We start from the raw sequence: 22325 nt of genomic DNA, 5'->3' as shown, positions 1-22325 counted from the left end.
TGGGGAGGCTTTTTCAGACATACTTCTAGATGTGGATTCAGAATCCCAGGAGTGGGGGCCAAGGGCTTGAGATCCACTAGAGTAAGAGGTCTCTGAGGTTCTTTACAGCTCTGATACACTGATGCTGAGTCTAAACTATGAATCCTGCCCTCAGGGAGCTTACGGACTAGTAAGTAACTTGGGCAGAAAAGGGGTGAACATAGGCTATAAGCTCCTGAAGCACAGGGGTGGTGTCCTCAACTTGTATCCTGGGTCCCTGGAGACCCCCTCTGTGTTAAATTGTACAAAGCAGAGTGGTTTGTGGAGTGCTGTGGTAAGGGAGGGAGAGGAGGTGGGCGCATTCCCGCCAGTGGCCCGGCCGCAAGTCAGCCCTCAGGACAGTGGGTGAAGGGGCGCTGGGCACAGACGCTGGGCTCATGTCCCCCCTCCTACTACTCACATCCCCGTCTCTTGGCAGGATTTCCGGGTTGGTCTCCAGAGTCCATCATTAGAGGCCCAGGAGGCAAAAGGCTCCAATGTGCCTGGCAATCAGTGAGTCGGGTGGGCCGAGGCCTGGAGGGGGCGTGGGAGATGCGAGGCTTCCCTGCCACTCCGCATGGCGCCTTCTCTCTCCAGGCCCCAGGGCTCCTCCGGGCTTGAGGTGGAGGAGGAGGAGGAGGAGGACCTGCCGGAGTGGCAGCAAGATGCGTTTGACGAGGAGCTGGACAATGACAGCTTCTCCTATGATGAGGAGTCTGAGAACCTGGACGGAGAGACCTTCTTCTTCAGTGACGAGGAGGAGGCCTACGACTGAGCGGGGCGGCGGGGCTGCAGGGGCACGTGGAGCTGCCCAGAGCCACTGGGCCAAGGGGGCAGGGCTTTGTCCCTTCCCACTGTCCTGGGGGAGGCAGTTCCCAGTATCCACAGTACCTCTCTTTATGGAATAAACATTTTTTCACAGAATTCTCTGCAAGCAGGCTGCACAGCTTCCCCAAAGGCCAGCTTCAGATCCCCCTGTCCCTCCACAGGCACCCAACCTTCATTTTTACTGTGTTCTTTAGACCTCCTGCCTCTTCTGTCCTCAGAGAAGGCCCAACGCAGACCCTGTTCACCCAAGCTGAGAGAGGGAAATGAAGGTCCACGTGGGACAGGGCCAGGTGGAGCCTTGCCCGCTCACCCCAGGCCCTGCCCAGCCTCCTCTTGGGGCCTGGAGACTTGTCTCTACATCGTGAAGTGGGTGGGAAGAGGACCTACCCTGCCTCATCACACATACAGACAGAAAACTAGAATTCTAAACATACCTTTTAATTTGGTACCAGGGCTAAGAGGCAGAAGTCTGGGATTAGAAGACTAATAAAGTGGGGTTAAGTCAAGCAGCTGGGTTGGGGGAGGCAGTCGCCAGCTAGCGAGGGTCAGCCTCAAAGTATCTATCCAGCATGGCCTCCACCTCTCCCTCTTCATAGTCCCACACCTGGAACTTTGAGCCGTCTGCTGCTCCCCGGATCATGGCTGAAAGCACTGGGGAGGCAAAGGAAGGTGAAGGTACTCCCACACTCCCTCCTCCCTGCTCCCTTCCCCATCCCTTTTTGGGGATAGGCACTGTATTCAGTCCCCCAAAGAAGATGTGGGCTGGGTCCTTAGAAAGCTGGGGAGGGAGGTAGTGGCCATCCAGGGCTTGGAAGTGCTTACCTCGGCCAGACTGCGGACGGAACAGGCACAGGATTTGCTTACTGAGGGCCACAGCACGGCCTAGCTCATAGCCCACACCCAAGGACGGCTGGGTCACTTCTGCCACAACCACTGGAAGGAGGAGGAGACTTAAGACTCACTGTTTGGCTTGTAAGGGAGAGATGACAGAGCCGGGGCACGGTAAGGAGGGAGCTCTAGGTACAGAGGCCAGGCTTGTCTAGAGGATCCAACACCTCAGGAATTTGCAGATAGGAGGGAGGGCCACTCACCATCTGCCTGCTGCAGCCAGGCCAGGTCCTGCTCGTGGATGAGCCTGTCACCCCCAGCAGCCTCTTCCCCTGGGGTTGAGGGAAAGGGGGTCAAGGCTGCAACCCCACCCTGGTTCTCAGTTCTTGGTCCCTCTCTTCTGTCCTCACCACCCCCACATCCACCCTGCTCAGGGAGGGAGGGAGACATACTCAGTGGCTTCCAGGGGCCTGCCCAACACTAAGATTCCATGAAAAGGTGAGGAGGTGGAATAGCCACAAGAAAAATTCAATCCTGTGCAAGGTGGGATGTGTGATTAGGGCCAAATGAGTGATACAGATAAGAGTAAGGGAAGGGCTCACTCACTGTGGGTCCCAGTGACCACAGAGGAGAGAAGGAGGAACTGCGTCCCAGGGGTGAAGGGGCAGGCAGCAAGAGACAGCCCTGGGCGAGGCGAGTCGGGAGCCCCGCTCAAGCCCAGCAGCATGGCTCCGAAGCTTTGGTGGGTCCCAGAGTCACCCAAGAACTTGATGGGATTCTGGGCTACCTCATGAGCTCTCCAGGGGACTCTTGTTTCCCACCAAACTTTGAGAACCACTGCTTGAATGCAAAGTATGACCAGTAGAAGGTGGTGGAACCGAAGGTAGGAGAGGTATACCAGGCTCGGAGGCTGTGTTCTAGCTTGACTAAAAGCTCCTGGCTAGGACTGTGGAGCCCACAGCAACCGCATCACGGCAGAGTTACTGGAGTGCTTCTTAAACCTGTATTTGAAGTTTTCCTACCAGACTATGCCATGAGAACCTGCATTTTAAACAACCTCCCTCAGATTATATCTAAACACCTGCAAGTCTGAGAGCCATTAAGGTGAGAGAGTGGGAGGTGGACATGCCATGAAACCAGCCTTGGCTTCAGAGTCCCTCTCTTGCACCGGCCATTTCCAACACCCCAGCAGTTTTGTGATTTAATCTTTTTAACAAGGTCTCCCACAATTGCATTAGGGCCCATGAGTCCTGGATCTGCTCCAGGGTGGGGCATGGGGTACCCACTTAAGAATTTCTGAGCGGAAGTATAAGAGTTCCGGGCACAGTTTTCAAACTAGAAGCGTCAGCAAGATTCCAAACCTAACGGTCAAAGCCATGCTTTCGAGAGAGCCAGCAGCCAGGAGGACACACCAGTGACTGTCTCATCAGAGGGCGAGAGAGCTGGGGTCCCTAGACTGGCGTCTGTCGGGTCTAAGAGAGGCTGATATCTAGAAGGCAAATGGAGGAGGTTTCGCCTTAGGTGGAGTTGAAAATGCCCACAGATGGGGTGGGAACTGAAGCGGCCCCACCCCCTCCCATTCTGCCCCTCCCCATAAACTCCCCCGGAAAAAGCTGCAGAAAGTTCGCCAAGAGGGACCCAAAGATCAAGATAGTAACTGAGCGCGGAGTCAGGGCGGGCACCCGCAGGTGCCCTCGCACACACGCGATGAGAGAGAGCCTGGCTCCCGGTCCTGGGGCAGGCGGGCCGGCTCGGGCCCGGACCCCTGCCCGCCCGCGTCCCCGTGGCCTCACCGCGCGTGTCCGGCTCGGCGGCCGCTACGTGCTCAGTGAGCACCGTCCCGAAGCGCCTGAGCCGCGATACGATACGCGCGTACACAGCCTGGTCCTCGCGTCCGCCGCGTATGCTCCCGCAGAAGTACAGGGCTCGGCGGCCCGCCTTGGGTTCGCCGGGTTCTCCGCGATCCAGCGCCCCGGCCGCCATCGCCGCCATTGCCACCGCCGCCGCCGCTCGCGGTCCCGCGCCAGGGGGCGCCAGCGCGCGGCCACGTGACCTGGCCCGGGCCCGGACGCAGAGAAGTAGTGATTCTATAGCATTTTGCTACGTTGGACAGTGACTGTAACGGGGTATGTAGGGGCGGGGACTTGATCATAGGGAGAGTCTAGTAACCATAATATTGTTTATGTAATTGTACATTAATAATAGCAGAAGAAAAATAAATAAATAAAAAGAACCCTGTTAAAACGATGAGCAATTGAACCCTGTGTGTGCTGTCTTCCTGGAAGGACCCTGGCCAGTACTTCCCCTCCTTCTTGAAGTTCCTTTCACTCTGGCAGAGGGAATGGGAGGGCCCGGAGCACTCTTCCCAGTGCACATTCATTCATTCCCAAGTGTTTTTCAAACACCTGCCTTGGGCCAGGCACCATACTAGGCGCTAGGAAGGTGCAATAAACAAAGGAAGCACTGGAAGTGACGTTGATATTATAAATCCGTAGTGGCTGGATTCTAGCAGATCAATTCCTGGGCGTGGGGAGTGAAGAGAGGACCTCGAAGGAGCATCAGAACGAGTTTGGGACATATTTGGCCATCTCAGCCAGAGAGGCACCCTTGGGTGGCAGTGTCCCAGCTTCAGCTGAGTAGTGAGGATGCCCGTCGGGTGGAAATGGGGACTCAGACTTTGACCACAGAGATCTGCCAACTGAAGACTGGTCTTGCCATGGCCAGAAGCAAATGCTTTAAAAATGAAAGGGGTTTATTAGAGAACTGCAGCCTTTCTGAAAAAGAAAGAACACGGTTCCTCCAGGGGAGGGGCTGATTCCCAACGCTAGCACCAAGGGAACCCCACACGGTGGCAGTGTTTCCATGCAATGCCCTGGCCTGAGTGCTAGACCCAGAGCACAAGGGGCAATCCATTCTCACCCAGATCTTCCCTTTGGGCCCACCACCCTGCATCTCCACTCCTGCGCCACCAGCTGCTGCCAGACTGGACTGCTGTCTGCCTGCCCTTGACCTAATTCAGTCTCAGCACATGCACATGTATTTTTATTTTATTTCTTTTTTTTTTTTGTAGATAATTATTTTTTATTGAAGGGTAGTTGACGCACAGTATTACATTACATTAGTTTCAGGTGTACAACACAGTGATAAAACATTTATATACATAATTCTAGGTTCCAGCTATCACCCTACCAAGCTGTTACAATATCTTGACTATATTCCTTATGCTATACATTACATCCCGGTTACTTATTTATTTTACCATTGGAAGTCTGTCCTTTTTTTTTTTTTTTTTTTTTTGTGAGGGCATCTCTCATATTTATTGATCAAATGGTTGTTAACGACAATAAGATTCTGTATAGGGGAGTCAGTGCTCAATGCACAATCATTAATCCACCCCAAGCCTAATTTTCGTCAGTCTCCAATCTTCTGAGGCATAACAAACAAGTTCTTACATGGAGAACAAATTCTTACATAATGAATAAGTTACATAGTGAACAGTACAAGGGCAGTCATCACAGAAACTTTCGGTTTTGCTCATGCATTATGAACTCTAAACAGTCAGTTCAAATATGAATACTCATTTGGTTTTTATACTTGATTTATATGTGGATACCACATTTCTCTCTTTTTTTTTTTTTTTTTTTTTTTTTTTTTAAATAATTATTTTTTATTGAAGGGTAGTTGACACACAGTATTACATTACATGAGTTTCAAGTGTACAACACAGTGGTAGAACATTTATATACATAATTCTAGGTTCCAGCTATCACCCTACCAAGCTGTTACAATATCTTGACTATATTCCTTATGCTATACATTACATCCCGGTTACTTATTTATTTTACCATTGGAAGTCTGTCCTTTTTTTTTTTTTTTTTTTTTTTGAGGGCATCTCTCATATTTATTGATCAAATGGTTGTTAACGACAATAAAATTCTGTATAGGGGAGTCAGTGCTCAATGCACAATCATTATTCCACCCCAAGCCTAATTTTTGTCAGTCTCCAATCTTCTGAGGCATAACAAACAAGTTTTTACATGTAGAACAAATTCTTACATAATGAATAAGTTACATAGTGAACAGTACAAGGGCAGTCATCACAGAAACTTTCTGTTTTGCTCATGCATTATGAACTATAAACAGTCAGTTCAAATATGAATACTCATTTGGTTTTTATACTTGATTTATATGTGGATACCACATTTCTCTCTTTATTATTATTATTTTTAATAAAATGCTGAAGTGGTAGGTAGATACAAGATAAAGGTAGAAAACATAGTTTAGTGTTGTAAGAGAGCACATGTAGATGATCAGGTGTGTGCCTGTAGACTATGTGTTAATCCAAGCTAGACCAGGGCAATAAAACATCCACGTATGCAGAAGATTTCTCTCAGAACAGGGGGGGGTGAGGTTCTAAGCCTCACCTCTGTTGATCCCCAATTTCTCACCTGATGGCCCCCCTGCGACTGTGCCTGTCTTAGGTTGTTCCTCCCTTGAGGAATCTTACCCGTCTCTGGCTAACCAGTCATCTTCCGGGGCCATACAGGGAAATGTAAAGTTGGTAAGTGAGAGAGAAGCCTTATTGTTTGAAAAGGTTAGCTTTTTATTTCTTTGCATATTTATGCCCTGTAGCTTCTATGCCCAGCATTTGTCTTGAGGTATCTTTACCACTTGGAAGAATTATGATACTCGGTAAATTCGATATGAGGCACGAATTCTATTTAAGGGTTGTAATTAGGAAGGAAGAAGAAAAGCTATAGAAGTAGCAGGCGGAAGAAAACATGGGAAGATTGATTACTTCTTTGACATATCTTCTTGTAGAGTAACTTCAGCATGTATAGGTTTTAAGCTACTACTTAAATTGCGCACACACATTAACATAATAGGAGTATAGTTACATAACCAAAGCATACCTGTAATTACCAGCCATCTCCAGTGAAACCAAGAAAACCAGTTAGGCACCCTAGGCATTTGTGAAAACTTATCTATGATATGGTGGATATTGTCCAACTGAACCAACAGTCTGAGAGAAATCAGACAAATTAAAACAACCCATTCCTGGGGACTGTTCACATCCCATATGTTCTTTTAACAGTAAGTAGTCTGTAGTTGTAAGATTTTGGAGCGCTACAATTTGCACTTCTCCTAATTCTTGGTTGAGTTCCAACAGTATAGATCCAGTCAAATTTGTTGTTTTACTGTATGCACAGGCCAGCTTAGATATCTCCTTCCTCATTCCCATGGCAAGTCCAGGAACTGGTGGGATGAGTGCATCTACAGCTGTAGCAGTGCGTGGATCTTTGTTGGGGTTTTTTGATGATCATCTTCTGGCATGAGTCTTCCCGAGAGTGCTGATGTTGGAAGTTCTTTTTCATATCGTATCTTAGTTCATTTTTGGGGTAGCCCAATTAGGCTTTGATCCTCTGTATAAACACAAACAGACCCTTTGCCTACACTTTTATATGCCCTTTATACCCTGTGTAGAACTCATTGGAGGTCTCCACACAGGAACTGCCCTTTTTTTAAAATTTTGTTTTGTTTTGTTTTTGGTATCACTAATCTACACTTACATGACGAATATTATGTTTACTAGGCTCTCCCCTATAAACCCCTTTACAGTCACTGTCCATCAGCATAGCAAAATGTTGTAGAATCACTACTTGCCTTCTCTGTGTTGTACAGCCTCCCTTTTCTCCTACCCCCCCAATGCTTGCTAATCTTAACACCCCCCTTCTTCTCCCCCTCCTTCTCCCTCCTTACCCACCCATCCTCTGCAGTCCCTTTCCCTTTGGTACCTGTTAGTCCATTCTTGAGTTCTGTGATTCTCATGCACATGTATTTTTAATTGAATATATAATATGATATTGGTTTCAGGTGTACCACATACTAATTTAACAATTACATACATTACTAAATGCTCATCACGATAATGGTAGTTTCCATCTGTCAACATACAAAGATGTCACAATATTATTACTATATTTCCTATGCTGTACTTTTGTCGCCATGACTTATCTATTTTATAATTTGGTGTTTGTAGCTTTTTGTTGAGTGGAACACAACTTTAAGGGACATTATGTCTACTACAAGAATAACTGTATAAAGTGTGTTTTAAAATCTTTTAAAACTATAGTCTATCCTGTTGAGAATTAGGCTTGGGGTTGATTAATGATTATGCATTGAGTCCCCTATACAGAATTTTATTGTTGTTTAACAACCATTTGATCAATAAATATGAGAGATGCCCTCTCAAAAAAAACAAAACTATAGTCTATCAATTTTTTGTGAAAAGTACATAAAAATTCACTCTAAAAAAGGTATAAGTTGTCCATAATTCCACCCCTCATATACACTAGTGTTTATGGAGCGCTTACTATATGTTAGGCATTGTCCCAAGCACTTTACACGTGTTATGTCACTACCTATGCGGGAGGTAATATTATTGTGCTGGGGAACTGAGATACAGAGGTAAATAACTTGCCTGAGATCATACAGCTCGTACAAGATGGAAGCTAGACGTAGATCCACGCAGTCTGGCTCCAGGGCCAGTCTGATTAACTTTATTGAGTGGACTTCCCCTCCGCTCCTCTAATCCCATTGCCCCCGAGAGAATCCCTCTGATCATTCTGATGTGTGTTCCTCTAGTCTTTCTAATATGGTCACACACAGACACAAACACAAATGAGCTCATGCTGGATAGTTTCATAGCTCGCCTTCTTTCATCTAATATATCCAGAACATCTTTCTGTATCCGCAGATACAGCTTAACTTCACTTCCTGTAATGCCTACCTAATGTTTGTGCGGATATATCATGATTTATTTCATCAGCCTCTTATTCATGGATATTGAGCTTCTAACAGTTTCAAACATGAAAATATTTGCAAAAAATCTATTACCAGCATGGATTATTTTCCCATGACATTTATTAATGTCTCTTCAAACACTCGTGGTTTGTGGAGCAATGTAAATACATCCATCATTGCAGTAGGCTTCAGCTTACTTTTGTGTTCAAGCTACTGTCGTGTAGCAGAACCCCACTTCCGTCAGCCTCCCACCCCCACATCTCTAAACCATCCCCACAAACATCTCAACTGCTAAAGGACAAGAACTAAAATATCAGGGACCAGAGAGATATGGAGGATCCGTACTCTCACCTACTTCAAGCCCAACGTGTTGATTTCTACGTTTTTGGCAGAGAAGACACAATTTATGCAGTGGAGACACTAATGACCACCGGGGGGTGGGCGAAAGACTAGAGCCACGGAGAACTGGGTCAAGGGAGAGCTGAAGGGGACGTCAGTGAGAAGGCAGCTGCCAGGTATTGACAGAAAGATAAATGTGGACTTTGAAAATGTGCTCTTGCTGTCTTCTTGAGAGTACAATTTCAGATTCTTTTAAAGGCATTTTGTTGGTGTCAGCCTGGATGTCCTCCAATGAAACTGAAAGACGGGAAAGTCATACAGTCCAGCTTGCACACTGGTTCCATGTACGACAGCTGGACGAAGGAGCTTGTTTTGAGAAATCCAGTGAGGATTTTGGGGAGAAAGAAGCTCATTCAGGAGAAAAGGCAGTAGCAGTTAGGAAAGAGAAGACGGGCCAAATTTCTGAACCCTAAGGAAGCTGCCCTAGGATTTAGAATATTCGTTAAGAACTTTTATTTCACCATGTCTTGACTCTTGGAAGAAACTAAGTAGTTATTCACCTAACTGCTTCCTCCTAAGAACACAGCTAGACTATGTTGTCCAGCCTGTCTTGCAATCAGAGGCAGCCAAGTGACTGGGTTCTAGAAGAAATGAAGTTTGCCCCTTCCAGGCCTGACCTCTTGTGCCACCTTCAATGTTCTCTCTCCTCATTTGCTGCCCAGGTGTAGATCCAGTGGAGGGCTCTGATGCTGTAGAAGATAATAGAGCCACTAGTTAGAAGGAACCTACATCCCTGGTTGACCGTGTGGAGCAGAGCTTCCTCACCAGCCTTCAGGAGGGAGAAATGAACTCATATTGGGCTTTTTTGTTACAGCAGCTAGCTCTCCCTGACTGATGCACTGTGGAATATTGGCATTTCTTCTACCTTTCTGGTGGCTTCTTTGAATCCTCATCTTTCCCTCACCTTGTAAAGAAAAGTATCTCCTAAGACTCAGAACCTTCTTGCCATTTTCTTCTGGGTCAGCAAGTGACCCTAAGTCCTGATCTCTCCTTTGGGCTACAGATGCTCACCTTCAACTGCTTAAGCCTAGCTGTCCTTCAGTTGAATACTTCTAAATGCTTCTGAACCTAAACTCATTATCTTCCTCCCTAAACTGGCTCTCTCTTCTAACTTGCCTCTCACCTTCCCTCTCACTGGCCACCAGGCTTCTCCGAGTCAGCCTGGCCGCACATCCTGTGTGTTCCTCAATTCCTCCCCACCGCACCATCTTCTATACCGGGCAGGGAACTGCCACCCGCCCTTCTCTTTCCCCCATGTCCATCCCCACTCCTCTGCTGCCCTCAGGGCCTTAACCCCCTCCCCAAGCCCGGTGGCAGCAGCCCTGAGCCCTCTCCTCAGCCCCACTCCCTCTTCCTCAGAGGCCAGCTCCCTGGGCTGAGGTCTGCGGCAGCTTTTGCCTGCACTTTCGCAATAGCTATTTTTTGTAAATTAAGAAATATTTTAAGCACGCAGAAGCGTATAAGGACTAATATAACGAATACTTGTACTTATCACCTACTTTGTCAAATAATATTTTGCTGTTTAAAAGTGAAAAAAAAATGAAGAAAAAGAGGGAAAAGTAGTTCAGATCTAGAAGTTAAAAGCTTATGTTATCTTTGTATTGCGTTAGATGGAATTTTATAGTGAACTTACTTAACACTAAAGTTTATATAAAGTGCCATGTTTAAGTATTTTTCTGTTCTTCCATCTATGTGACATAAACCTTTCATGTAACAAAAATCTGGTAACACCACATACCTGGTGGTTTTAGATGCATTTTTACAGAGAAAAATGCATTTGGTGATCTAGTTCTGTGATCAGAAATTTTTTTTCTGTGATTATCATGGGCTCTCAGAATCAGAAAATATGAGGTTATCTATATATGAATATATACATTTTTATATCTATGCATATATATATTACATATATTTTTCCCTACAATACACTAGGTATAAATGTAGTTAAGATTAGAATTTCTTTGATTACTAATGAACTTTAGGTTTATAACCCACGTGGGACTTATTTTTATGTAAGACATGAGATAGGCCGCTAATCTCCTTTGTCCCCCGTATGGGTGGACATTTGTGCCAGCACTATTCCGTACTCTCTCCTCTCCCCCCGATTCGTAATGCCTGCTCTGGTAAATATCAAGTTTCCCAATATGCACGGGTCTGTTTCTCACCTCTCCATTCTGTTGCCCTGGCCAATTTTCTATGCCAGGACGGCATTGTGATTGTTGTAACTTCACAGTAAGTCTTGGTTCCTGAACTTGTTCTTCAAATTTGTCTTGGCTATTTGTTTTGTTTAGTGCTACATAACACACCATCCCAAACCTTAGTGACTTAAAACAATGACCAAAAGATAAAATAGACAAGTTGATGAATGAAATCTTACATATGATGTCATGTGCATAAAGATCCTGGGGTGGGGGTGCAAAGTGAAGGGAGGACCCACTTGGTATTTGGTGGGCAGACCCTCAGGGAGAAGGATGAGGCTCAAATGGTGGGGAACTCATATATATGCAACGGGCCTAAGCCTGCTTATATCCCAAGGGTCAAGGAGTTGTATCACCTCCTGTGGGACCTGCATCTTGGGGTGGCTTGGCCATGTCTGCATCGGTGCTGAGACATGAAAAAAGATGTGCATTCCTGAGGTCACAGCTTTGGAAGGTGTGTTCAGGCCTCTGGTGGTAGCAGAAGGGCCAGACCTCTCCTGGGCCAGGGTGGGCCGGAGGAACCGAAGTCCTCTTACCTGGGACCAGGGGTTAATTGCAAAGCTGTCCCCTGAACCCCCAGCTAAGTCAGCCAAACTCAAACTATCTCCTCTTGGCTTCTGGAGGCTTTTACGAGAAAAAGTCATGCCTCCCACCCTCCCCAAGCACCATTAACATTCCTGTAACTGTAGCCATGAGTGCTTTGTATTGTCACTTCTGCATACATGTACCCACCATGCATGTGCATGTGTGTGCATGCACATGGAGATCCTTAAAGGAACAGTGACCAGAAGCACTGTGGCTACAATATCAGGGGCTGGGATCCACCACTGATTAGCTGTGTGACTCTGGGAAATTTCTTAAGCTCTCTGTGCCTCAATTTCCCCATCTGTTAAATGAAGAGAAAGTACTTACCTTATAGGGATGTTTGAGCCATTAATATATGTAGATAAATGTAGCCCCTAAGAGGCACTCCATAAATGTTGGCTTACTGGAATTAATCTCTGTATCCCCAACCCTGAGCAGTGCTTACCAGTCAGCAGGCACCCAGAAGTACTTCTCTAATAAACATGGCTCCAGGAGCTCTAGTCTGAGACCTTTGGGTTTTGACAGCTCATGAGGCACCTGACCCCTGGGGTGGCTCCTGGTGCTACAGCCAGAGCAATGCAGGCAGGAAACCCAGGCTGGGAAGAACATGGTGAGAAGGGCTCCCCTGGTGGGTATATTCAGATGACTGAAATATATTTCTCAGATATGTCTGGTCGTAAGGCTCAGTTCCTGAAAATACTTCAGAGCCATAAAGGTGCAATGGGTGTCTTGTTATTGATGAAGCTGACTTTTGGAGCCACCCAAGGGCAGGGCTGGTTACCAGGGGGACCAGCCATGTGATTAGAGGGAGGGACCTCACAGCCCCCAGGCCCCAGCCTCCAGGGAGCGAAGAAGGAAGAGGGGCTGGAGGTTGGGCCAGCCAGTGGTCAGTGACTTAGTCCATCATAGCTATGCAATGAAGCCCTCATAAAAACCCATGAGAACAGCGTTTCGGCCCTTTCTTATCCTGTTTCCTTATCAGAGAGCTCCCACCCTTGGGGAAACAGAACGTTTCCAAGTGCTACTGAGCCAGGCCCCAAGCTCCATGAGCATAAAGCTCCTTTAATTGGGATCTTGCCCTACATAGCTCTTCCTCTGGCTGTTAATTTGTATCCTTTACAGTATCCTTTGTTAAACAGGTAAACATAAGTGTCTTCCTGAGTTATGTGAGCAGCTCTAGCAAATTAATAGAACCTAGTGGTAGGTCGTGGGAACCTCCAATCTGTAGCTGGTTGGTCAGAAGCACAGGTAACAGCCTGGGGCTTGTGACAGGCAAGAACAGAGCCCTTCACCTGGGGAATCTGGTGCTGTCTCCAGGCAGGTAGGGTGAGAACTCAGTTGCAGTCTGACACCCTGCTGGTGCTGGAGAATTGCTTGGTGTCCTGTGTGGGGAACCTGTGCACCCCAACTCCACACATGGAATTGAGTCCAGGAACCCTAAAAGATTCTGTCAGGAGCCTAGAATTACAAAGCACCAGCAGTCAAATGATGCTGTAGTTCAGTGCCAGTGACCACAGAGCAAGGTCCTGTTGGGTGGGAGGCCAGGGTGCAGCAATTGCCCAGCTAGTAGCAATCAGATCCAGGCTGCAGAAGGACTCAGGCAGGACGACGGGGCAGAGACGTGAGGCACAAAGATGAAGCTCAGAGCACCCTGCTCTGCCCCTGCTACCACTCCCCACCCCAACACAGGGGGTTGTTCCTGGGTGTCCCCATGCAGCTCCAGACTGGGGACAGACCACATTCTCGACCCTGGGAACCTGGGAAGTAGACGATGACAGCAGAGATGTCACAAGTGACAAGTGCTTACCTCTCCCTCCTCCCAGAGGAAGACCTCATCCTAAAGCAGAGGCCTGCCAGACCCCAGCCCGCCTACCCTTCTCCTCTCTGACCCCTCACTTCCTTTCTGGCCATGCTGCAGCCTGACCCTCAGGTCCCATCCTATGGACAAAGCTGATGTCTCATTGTGACTGAGAGTAAGCAATGTCCTGTCTGACAAAAACATTCACAAAAGAGCTGCCTGAGTAGGAGGCAGTGAGTTCTCCGTCCTCGGAGAGATGAGACCAGAGGCTGCATGACTCACTGGGATTTTACAGGGTGGTTCTGGCACCCCACTGCCCGTTGGATTCAACGACTTTTAATGCCACCCTTGAGAAGTGATGAATCTGCAGTTCCAAGCCATCTTCCCCATGATGTGGCAGGACACCACCCGTCTGCCCACAACAGTCCGGAGTTCCCAGAGCTCAGACACCCCTTGGGGCACAGAACAGAAAGGGGCCCTGTCTCCAGAAGGGCCCCGTGAAAGTGTACTTCAGCAGAGCAGGAGGTGCCCCTCAGCCCACTGTGTCTGACCGAGACTCAGTTAGCAGAGTGGGTCACGGTTTCCATAGAAGGCAGAGGAGCCCAGGATGGAGCTGTGCTCCCACAGGGAAGCAATCACCCCGCCGCCCTGCCCGGCGAGGCCGAGGGTCAGGGGAAACCCCCGTCCATGTCCTGGCAGGGTCATCTGTGAGAATCAGTTAGCACTGGGGGGCTGTAAGGAGAGGAGGAGCAGGGTGGGGGGACAGACCTTCTCTGCCTGGCTTAGAGGCTCCGAGAGGACAGTGAAGGGAGGAGGGTCTCAGGCAGAGAGAGTCACCACCAGGGGAACTTGCACAATCTGTCAGGATTTCACAGCCCTGGACAGGAAGGAAGGGAGGGTCACAGAGGGATGAAGATTGGGTTAATCAGAGGCACTGGGCCCCAGACCCTACCTCGGTGGGCTCTGGCCCCTTGGCTTTCCTCCCAGACCCGGAGGAAGGGTCCAGAAACCCCTTGTAGGGTCCCCACAGCCTGCCCGTGGCAGCCCTCAGACTCAAAGCTTCTCCCCTCTGAATCGGTAAGGCTCTCCTTTCCTTGGCTGCCCTTTCCGCCCCTCTCCGCAGGGAGGCACGAGCCCTTGCTGGTTTGCAACTGTCGTTGCCACACTGCAGTCAGCCCTTTGCTGGTAGAGCTGCCCTGTGCCCTGTAGGCGTTTGGTAAGTGCTCACCGCCCAGTGAATTCTGCCCTCAGATCCTGGGCTCCGCTTCGAGGGCGGCCGACTTGGAGGGCTGGGGTCTGCTTCCAGCAATGCTGGCATATTCCACGGCCAGAGGGGGTTCAGGCTTGGGCTTCCAATTGGGGCAGACATAGATGGAGTCTTCAGGGCCGAAGTATTTCAGGGGGGCAAGTGAGGCATAGTAGATGGCCCCCAGGTCCTTGCCAGAGCCCATCTGCTGATCGGAGCCCTGGGGATCAAAGAAGATAGATGTCAAGTGTGCGGATCACAGCTGTGAGTAGTTAGTGGCCCCCTGGGTGCCCAGAGCTGGGCGGAGGGTAGGGACAGGGATAAGGTATGAGACAGAGTATGGATTCCACAAAGCCTCCAGGAATGGCTGAGGGCAGCAAGGGTGTCCTGACTGAACATGCCGAAGAATAGGCTAGGGAAGACCACACCAAGTGCCATCCACGGACCAGCAGTACCCAGGAGCTTGTTAAAAAGGCACAATCTCAGATGCCAGCCCAGATCTACTACAGCAAAGTCTCCGGGGTTACAGCTCAGGAACCACTTTAACAGGTTCTCTAGGTGATTTCTATGCCAGCTCAAGTTTGAGTAGCGTTGAGCTAGCAGAGCACTTGGGAAGGACGTCACTTGTACAGATGATTCCAGCATCCCAGGGGGTTGGAGCAAATGACTTTACATCCTCCCAACCCTATGATTCTATAATTTCAAGAGTTTTAGATCTTTAGACAAGACAGACCCACCCAAGGAAATGGCCCAGGCCCCAGCCTGTGATAAGAAAGCCTATGTGTTTTTACCAGTTAACACCTTTCCACACAACTGAGTGGACCAATGGTGGCCAATCCATGGCTTGACTTAGCATCCACGAGATGGACCCCCATTAAAAGCTGTATCCCTCAGGGGTGAAGGTCAAAGGTTGAGTCAAGCAACTTCTCTCCCTCTTTCTCTTTCACCCTAAGGGTCTGAACTGGGAAGTAGGGGGGAAGGATGCACGCAGGGGAGGTAGTAGGTGCACAAGTCGTCCAAGTGATCCAGGTTCAGAATAAACCAAGCTGGGAAGCTAAAAAAGAACAACACAATAAGGATACCCAGGAAAGCTGAGATTCTTTCCATGCCAGTGAGGTGTCCTTCCTTTGCGCAGAGGTCTCCTCCTGGGCTGAAATGTCACAGGTGTGGTGGAATTCATCCTCGCCTGTGAGAAAACAGCCAAGGTTGGGGGAGGAGCCACTGCTTTCCTTCCCTTCCCCCCACCACCCCTTCCTGGAAATAGGGCTGGGGCTTGAGGTCCCAGGGGCGCAGAAGGGACTCTGATGGGGAAGGGGCTGTAGTTTGGCCAGGAAATAGCCTCCAGCCTGGGGGATCCCTGGAGATCTGCACAGATTAGTGTCCAGGGTGTGGACATTAGTGCTAGGAGCAAATCAACTGACCCCTGAGGCTAATTTGCATACAATCAGTAACCTTAGGTAACCTCAGTCAATTCCAAGTCCCTGAAAGTTCCAAATTTAAACATCAGATTAAAATATGATATATTTGCTGATGAAGTTATGTATAATGCCTTTCAAATTTTTAGACCAGGGACCACAATGAGAAGCATTTTATCTTATTCCCACATAGACACACACACACATACACATTTCACACACGTACTCTTCTAAAATAAAAGTTCTGTGGAAAAAATACTTATCCTTCCAATGTGCAAAGCATTTTATTTTGCTTTTCTATTTTGTTTTATAAAAACACTATAGTGACCTACCAAACTAACTTTGCACAGCTTGAAAAATATGTATGTAAAATTTTACAATACACTGCTAGTTCAGATCAAACTAAAAAGCTTCTGCACAGCAAAGGACACAGTCAACATAACAAAAAGGTAACCTACTCTATGGGAGCATATATTTCCAAATTATATATCCAATAAGGAACTAAAATCCAAAATATATAAAGAATTCCTACAACTCAACACCAAAAAAACAACAAATAATCTGATTTTAAAATGGGCAGAAGACCTGAATAGACATTTTCCCAAGGAAGATATAACCAACAGACACATGAAAAGATGCTCAACATCACTAATCATCAGGGAAATGCTAATCAAAACCACAATGAGATATCACCTCACACCAGTCAGAGTGACTAATACTAGCAAGATAAGAAATAACAAGTGTTGTCAAGGACATGGAGAAAAGGGCACCCTTGTACACTGCTGGTGAGATTGTAAATTGGTGCAGCCACTATGGAAGGCAGTATGGAGTTTTCTCAAAAACCTAAAAGTAGAAATTCCGTACAACCCAGTAATTGCACTTCTGGGAATTTACCTGAAGAAAATAAAATCACTAATTCAAAAAGATACACTCACTTCTATGTATATCACAGCATTATTTACAATAGCCAAAAATAGGAAGTGACCTAAGTGTACATTAATAGATGCATAAAAAAGACAAGGTACATGTATACAGTGGAATATTAGCGAGCCATAAGAAGAATGAAATCTTGCCATTTGTGACAACATGGATGGACCTGGACGGTGTTATGCTAAGCGAAACAAGTAAGACAGAGAATGACAAATACCATGTGATTTCAGTTATATGTGAACTCTGAAAACCAAAACAAATGAACAAACAAAACAGAAATGGACTCGGACATGGAGAACAGACTGGTGGTTGCCATAGGAGAGGGAGGCGGGTATATGGGTGAAATATGTGAAGAGGAAAAAACGTAGTGAGAATGTTCAATATCTTGATCTGGTGGTGGTTACATGAGTGTACACACGGGGCAAAATTCACTGAGCTGTACACTAAATTGGTGTATTTTATTTATGTGCATCAATAAAAACAGTTAAGATGGTATTTCACAACAATAAAAAGCTAACAAAAAAAAAAAACACTGAAAAGCTCTCTGTTCTTACTGAAATTCAGCAATTTTTCTTGCATAAGCACTTCCTGAATTGCCATAAGCCTTTAGTTAATTTCCAGGGTTTGGAAAAGTTAATTCTGCCAGTTTCCTCATTGCTTCATTGCGTTTATGGAGGAAGGAATTTTTGGACATCCTTACTCTGCTGTTTTTTGCCAATACTAATGGCTCTGCATTGTGACTATCCCTGTGGCTGCCGCCTTCCACTGGCTGGGGAAAAGGAAAGGCTATAATAACCCCAGGCCATTAAGAAAATTCTTGCTGGTTTAGAAAAGGGCCCCAGCTCTTCCACCTGAAAACTCATCTCTATCAAAGATAAATAATCAAAGAGGGAGCAGCGGAAATCCTATACAAAGACACTAGAAGGAGAAAGGGGAGAGAAGCAGCATGGTAAATGTGAAAGCCACAGACCACTTACTAGAACATTGTTACCCATGAGCAGGGGAAAATTCAATATTTTCTCTTAAATGTAAAAAAACAAAAACAAAAAACTCTTCCAAGAAACCAGAGCACAAAGATAAGCGTAAAAAGATGTAGGAGAACAGCAAGGCAACAAAGGGAGCAAAATGTGAGCTGAAGAAACCTAGAAGACAAGTAAAAGAAGAAAATTAAAGCAGCAGGAAGAGAAAATGAAATTGAGAGCATCACAGGGAGCATAGATGCTGCAAAAACACAGAAGGGAGTTTGGAGGGCCAGAATGTGAGCAGTGAGTCAGATGACATAGTGAAGGAGACTTAAAAGGAAATAACCTATGCAGCAAATGGGTAAGAAAGCCAATATATATGTGATTGGTGTCCGGGTCCCCCAGGAAACAAATTCAAAGAATGGACTCAAAGACAGAACCCTGAAACTGCTTCCAGCAGTAAGAAAATACATGATTAAACATCTTGAGAGGCCATGCCCCAGGAAAAGTGGATATAATTGGCCAACTCTTCCAAATGCTAGTTACTGAACTTCAAAGTTACTGGAAAGAATGCTTTGAACTGACATGAAAACAGACCAAGTCACGTATGAGAAAAGGATGTGGCTGGGCTGACACATCCCTACACCTGTATTCAGTTGGAAGACAGGGGAGCCAGTAAGGCCTCAAAATCCTGCAGGAAGCAAATGTAACCCAAGACATTTATACTCTTCCCAAACGTTACTGAATATACAAAACTCAAGGAATATTGTTCTCATGGGCTCTTCCCGAGGAAAACACTCGAGGTGAAATTCAGCCATCCAAGAGAAGTCAACACAAAAGGCCTGATGGAGCAAATCTCTCAGGATACCCCACCGAGGGCTCTGGCATCTGTGCTCACTGGCATTTGCCCACTTGATACCCGGTGGGGGGGGATCATTTAAACACTTTTTTCTCTATAGACAAAATTATTTTCAGCAATAATCATGTTCCAATCAGTAATCATTTCTTGATTCATCCTTCAGTTTTACAGACAAAAGGAATAATTTCAAAACTTAAAAATATTCAGTCGTGGAATATTCCATGTATGAATAAATATTTTCATTAAAAAAATACACCTTACACTCCATTTACATGTTTTAAATTTACAAAATCAAAACATAAGTGATTATATAAACTGAGGAAATTGAAGTGGTTCCAGTTCTGTTTCCTCATTTTTACAACCACTGTGACATTATTTCATATTCACTAATTAAATACAGGAATATCTAGAACATTTGGGCTGGAGACACAAAATACAATGGAATTGAGCTCGTAGGATTTCAAACCTTTAAAGACGTACTTTCCAAATGAACCCATGCAGCGGAGTTTATGTGCCTGTGTTGGGGGAATTTTCCTACTATATATATATATATATAAGGATTCTCCAAATTAGCTTCCATGCAGACTATTAAAGATAAATAATAGAAGTGTGCTAATTTTAAGCACACAGATAGACTTGTTTTTTAATTGAAATTCAACAGTGACAAAAGCAATTGTAGCAAAAGATTTTGGGGGGCAGTGGGAGGAGCATTTTATCACTGCCATGTTTTAGGATTGCCATTGCAAGGTTTTACAATAAAAAACAGAAAAGCTCATCAGTTTTATTATTGTTTTTAAATTCTCTACATCTGTCTCATCTATTTTACATTTTGCAACCTTGCAGGGATCTAAGAAGCCACAGATGTAAGATTAAAGGTGGGAAATCATTAAATAGGGAAAACAATCTATATTAGATATTCAAACTAGACAACCTAAAGCAACGTTACAATGACAAATCTCCACAGACCAAGCGCTGCCTTACTGCCAGGACCTGGGGCTGAAATGCCCATTAACCTACCCCAGTCCAATACTGGAATCTCTCAGTTCTCCTGCCCAGGTTTCTGCCCCTGGAACTCAACTGCTCTAGATCCGCAGCTGGGAGGCACAGAAGCGAGGTAGGGGGAGTACTCACCTTTGGAGGGAATGCTCTCTGGGTCAGGTACAGACAGCCACAACAGTGGAGAAAGATGTCCCATCAGCCGCTCCCAATATCCATACAGGAGCAAGCAGCAAAACCCAGAAGACCCTGGAACTGAAGCAATGGTGAATGAGAATATCAGGGTCATGGCCCAGCAGAGAAACAAGACAGCACAGGAGAAGACAGAACAAGACCGTAAATAGATGAGCCTGAAGATGCTCCACCTATTAGAAGACATATTTTGAATAAATCAATGCATAAAAGGAGAACTTACCTGAAGAGGTGCCTGGGCTTTAAAATGCAATCTTCTAGGAGGCTTCAGGGTCAGTGCAAGGAAAAACTACCTGTTATCTGGGGGAACTGAGAGAGAAGAGACTGTAAAGGGGACATGGAAAGCCTGTAAGAAGGAACTTAACAATACTTTAGGAAGGAAAACAAAAGCCCTTAAAGAAAAAACACAAGTAGAGAGATGAAATCTGAATGTCATCAAATTCAAGAGAAGAAAAAAATACCAGACTTAAGAGGAGTGAGACGCAGTTACTTCAGGAAGTGAAAGACTAGCAAGCAACATACCCAGCCTGCCCAGTCTCTGGAAGACCATGTAAGAGCTCTCCCCACCGGCCGTACAGTGCCATCACCCGGGGAGCTTCAAAACCACTGCCTCCGGGCCCCACTTCCAGAGATCCTCATTTAATTGGTCTCAGGTGTGGCCTGATTGTTGGGTTTTGTTTTTTAAGCACCCCAGATGATTCTAACAGGCAACCAGACGGTATTACTAACAAAAAAAGAAATTCAAGTTTTGGTTAATTGCATTATGCAGCTGACAATGACCAGATGACAACACTTTAAAGCTGGTGAATACCATGAACAAAATTCTGGTTTAAAAATATTGTACCTTAACTGGAAAAACTCAAATGTTCATCAGTAGGAGAATGGATGACCAAACGGATGTATCCACATGTTAGCACACCACTCCCTGATAAAAAAAAAAAAGGAAGACTCTGATACAGGCACCAAGGATAAATCTCAGAAACACTCTGCCATGGGGCAGACGTGGAGTCCTGCGGGCTCGCTGCGCCGAGCGCTAGGCTCGGTGGGAAGGCCGGTGCCCGGGTCCATGCTTGTCGTGGCCGCCTTGTCGGGAGGTGGTGTGATTCGTGGCCCGGCAGGGAACAGCGATTGCCACATCTACGCAGGTAACTTACCTCCGGACATGCGAAGCAAGGACACTGAGGACGTGTTCTGCAAATGCGGCGCTCTCCGCAACTCCATCTCAAGAATCGCCGCGGAGGGCCGCCCTTCGCCTTCGCTGAGATCGAGGACCCGCGAGGAGACGCGGTGTGCGGTCGCGACGGCTCTGACCGCGGCGGGTACCGGCGGCGGGTGGAGTTTCCTCGAAGCGGTAAAAGCAGACACAAATGTCTCATCCCAGTTCCACCCGGTGCTCTTATAAACGAAACGGTATAAGGGCTTCAGAATTTGTGCCAAGTGCAAGATAAACACTCGAGTAGTCTAAAAGACTCAAAACTCCTGTAACAATGCCACATTGCAGGGATAGGGAAGGCCTGGACTTAATCGATGACTGCTTCTGGGGTAACTTCAGTCTTCCCCGACCAGGCAACCCCCAAGAATATGACTGACAAACCAGGTCCCTGAATCTTGGTGCTGTTGACAGCCCATCCTTTCTGCTGTACATGTTGCAGCAGCCAAGTGCTGCACCTTCTAGATCTGAAAGAGAACCAGATGTTAGCATATTATCAATATAATGGTACAGCTGCACTGTTGGTGGTTTCTCCCATGCTGCCAAGTCCTGGGCTACAAGTCCATGACAGACGGTGGGCTGTGGAGGTTTCCCTGTGGAAGGACAGTGAAAGCCCATTGCCGCCCTTCCCACATGAAGGCAAATTGTTCCTGACTTTCTTGTTCTATTTCAATGGAAAAGAAGGCATTAGCAAGATCCACAACATAGTGAATATGTTCCTAGTTCATGACTCAGGGTATCTGTCAAGTATGCAATAGAGGAGATGACACATACAGAGGCGGTATGACTTCATTCAATTCTCTGTAATCCACGGTCATATGCCAGGAGCCATCTCAATATGTTACCAGACACACCAGGGGATTAAAAGGGCTATGAGTAGGCTTTATAGTACCCACATTTCCAGTTCCTGGAGGGGTTCTCCAATTTCTTTATGCCCTCCAGGGAATTTGAATTGCTTGGCATTAGTCACGTGCTGATGCACAAGAAAAGATACAGGCAGGTGCTTAGCATGTCCACTCAGAACTGCCTTTACCACACATATCCTCAGTCTGAACTCACC

The 22325-nt window shown here is 46.6% G+C and overlaps 2 protein-coding genes across 8 annotated transcripts in view; one reads left to right on the top strand and one right to left on the bottom strand.

Moving 5' to 3' along the window:
- The window catches only part of CUL9 (cullin 9), a 34396-nt gene extending 33454 nt beyond the window's left edge, over positions 1–942 (top strand). For all 7 annotated transcript variants that reach the window (XM_057494244.1, XM_036907206.2, XM_057494241.1 and 4 more), the window contains 2 exons: positions 458–531; positions 616–942. In XM_057494244.1, coding sequence (XP_057350227.1) covers positions 458–531; positions 616–793 — 252 coding nt within the window. In that variant the 3' untranslated portion in view covers positions 794–942. The remainder of the gene's footprint in view (positions 1–457; positions 532–615) is intronic.
- Positions 943–1263: 321 nt separating this feature from the next.
- DNPH1 (2'-deoxynucleoside 5'-phosphate N-hydrolase 1) lies at positions 1264–3707 on the bottom strand. Its single transcript, XM_036907276.2, has 4 exons — positions 3468–3707; positions 1938–2006; positions 1669–1779; positions 1264–1497 (listed from the first exon to the last, which is right to left on the bottom strand). The coding sequence occupies exons 1-4, from the start codon at positions 3664–3666 to the stop codon at positions 1382–1384; spliced, it is 495 nt and encodes a 164-aa protein (XP_036763171.2). The 5' UTR covers positions 3667–3707; the 3' UTR covers positions 1264–1381.
- Between the last annotated feature and the right edge of the window lie 18618 nt (positions 3708–22325).

This window comes from Manis pentadactyla, chromosome 16, assembly GCF_030020395.1.
Source record: "Manis pentadactyla isolate mManPen7 chromosome 16, mManPen7.hap1, whole genome shotgun sequence".
Classification (NCBI taxonomy): Eukaryota; Metazoa; Chordata; class Mammalia; order Pholidota; family Manidae; genus Manis; species Manis pentadactyla.
This window is presented reverse-complemented; position numbering and strand designations above follow the sequence as displayed.

Bases quoted from the DNA above. Each gene is read 5' to 3' on its own strand.
- DNPH1 (XM_036907276.2), bottom strand. From the start codon at position 3,666: ATGGCGGCGATGGCGGCCGGGGCGCTGGATCGCGGAGAACCCGGCGAA. The intron at 2,007-3,467 runs GTGAGGCCACGG...CCTCAACCCCAG, and splicing joins CGCCGAGCCGGACACGCGCG to GGGAAGAGGCTGCTGGGGGT. The intron at 1,780-1,937 runs GTGAGTGGCCCT...TCCTCCTTCCAG, and splicing joins CTGGCTGCAGCAGGCAGATG to TGGTTGTGGCAGAAGTGACC.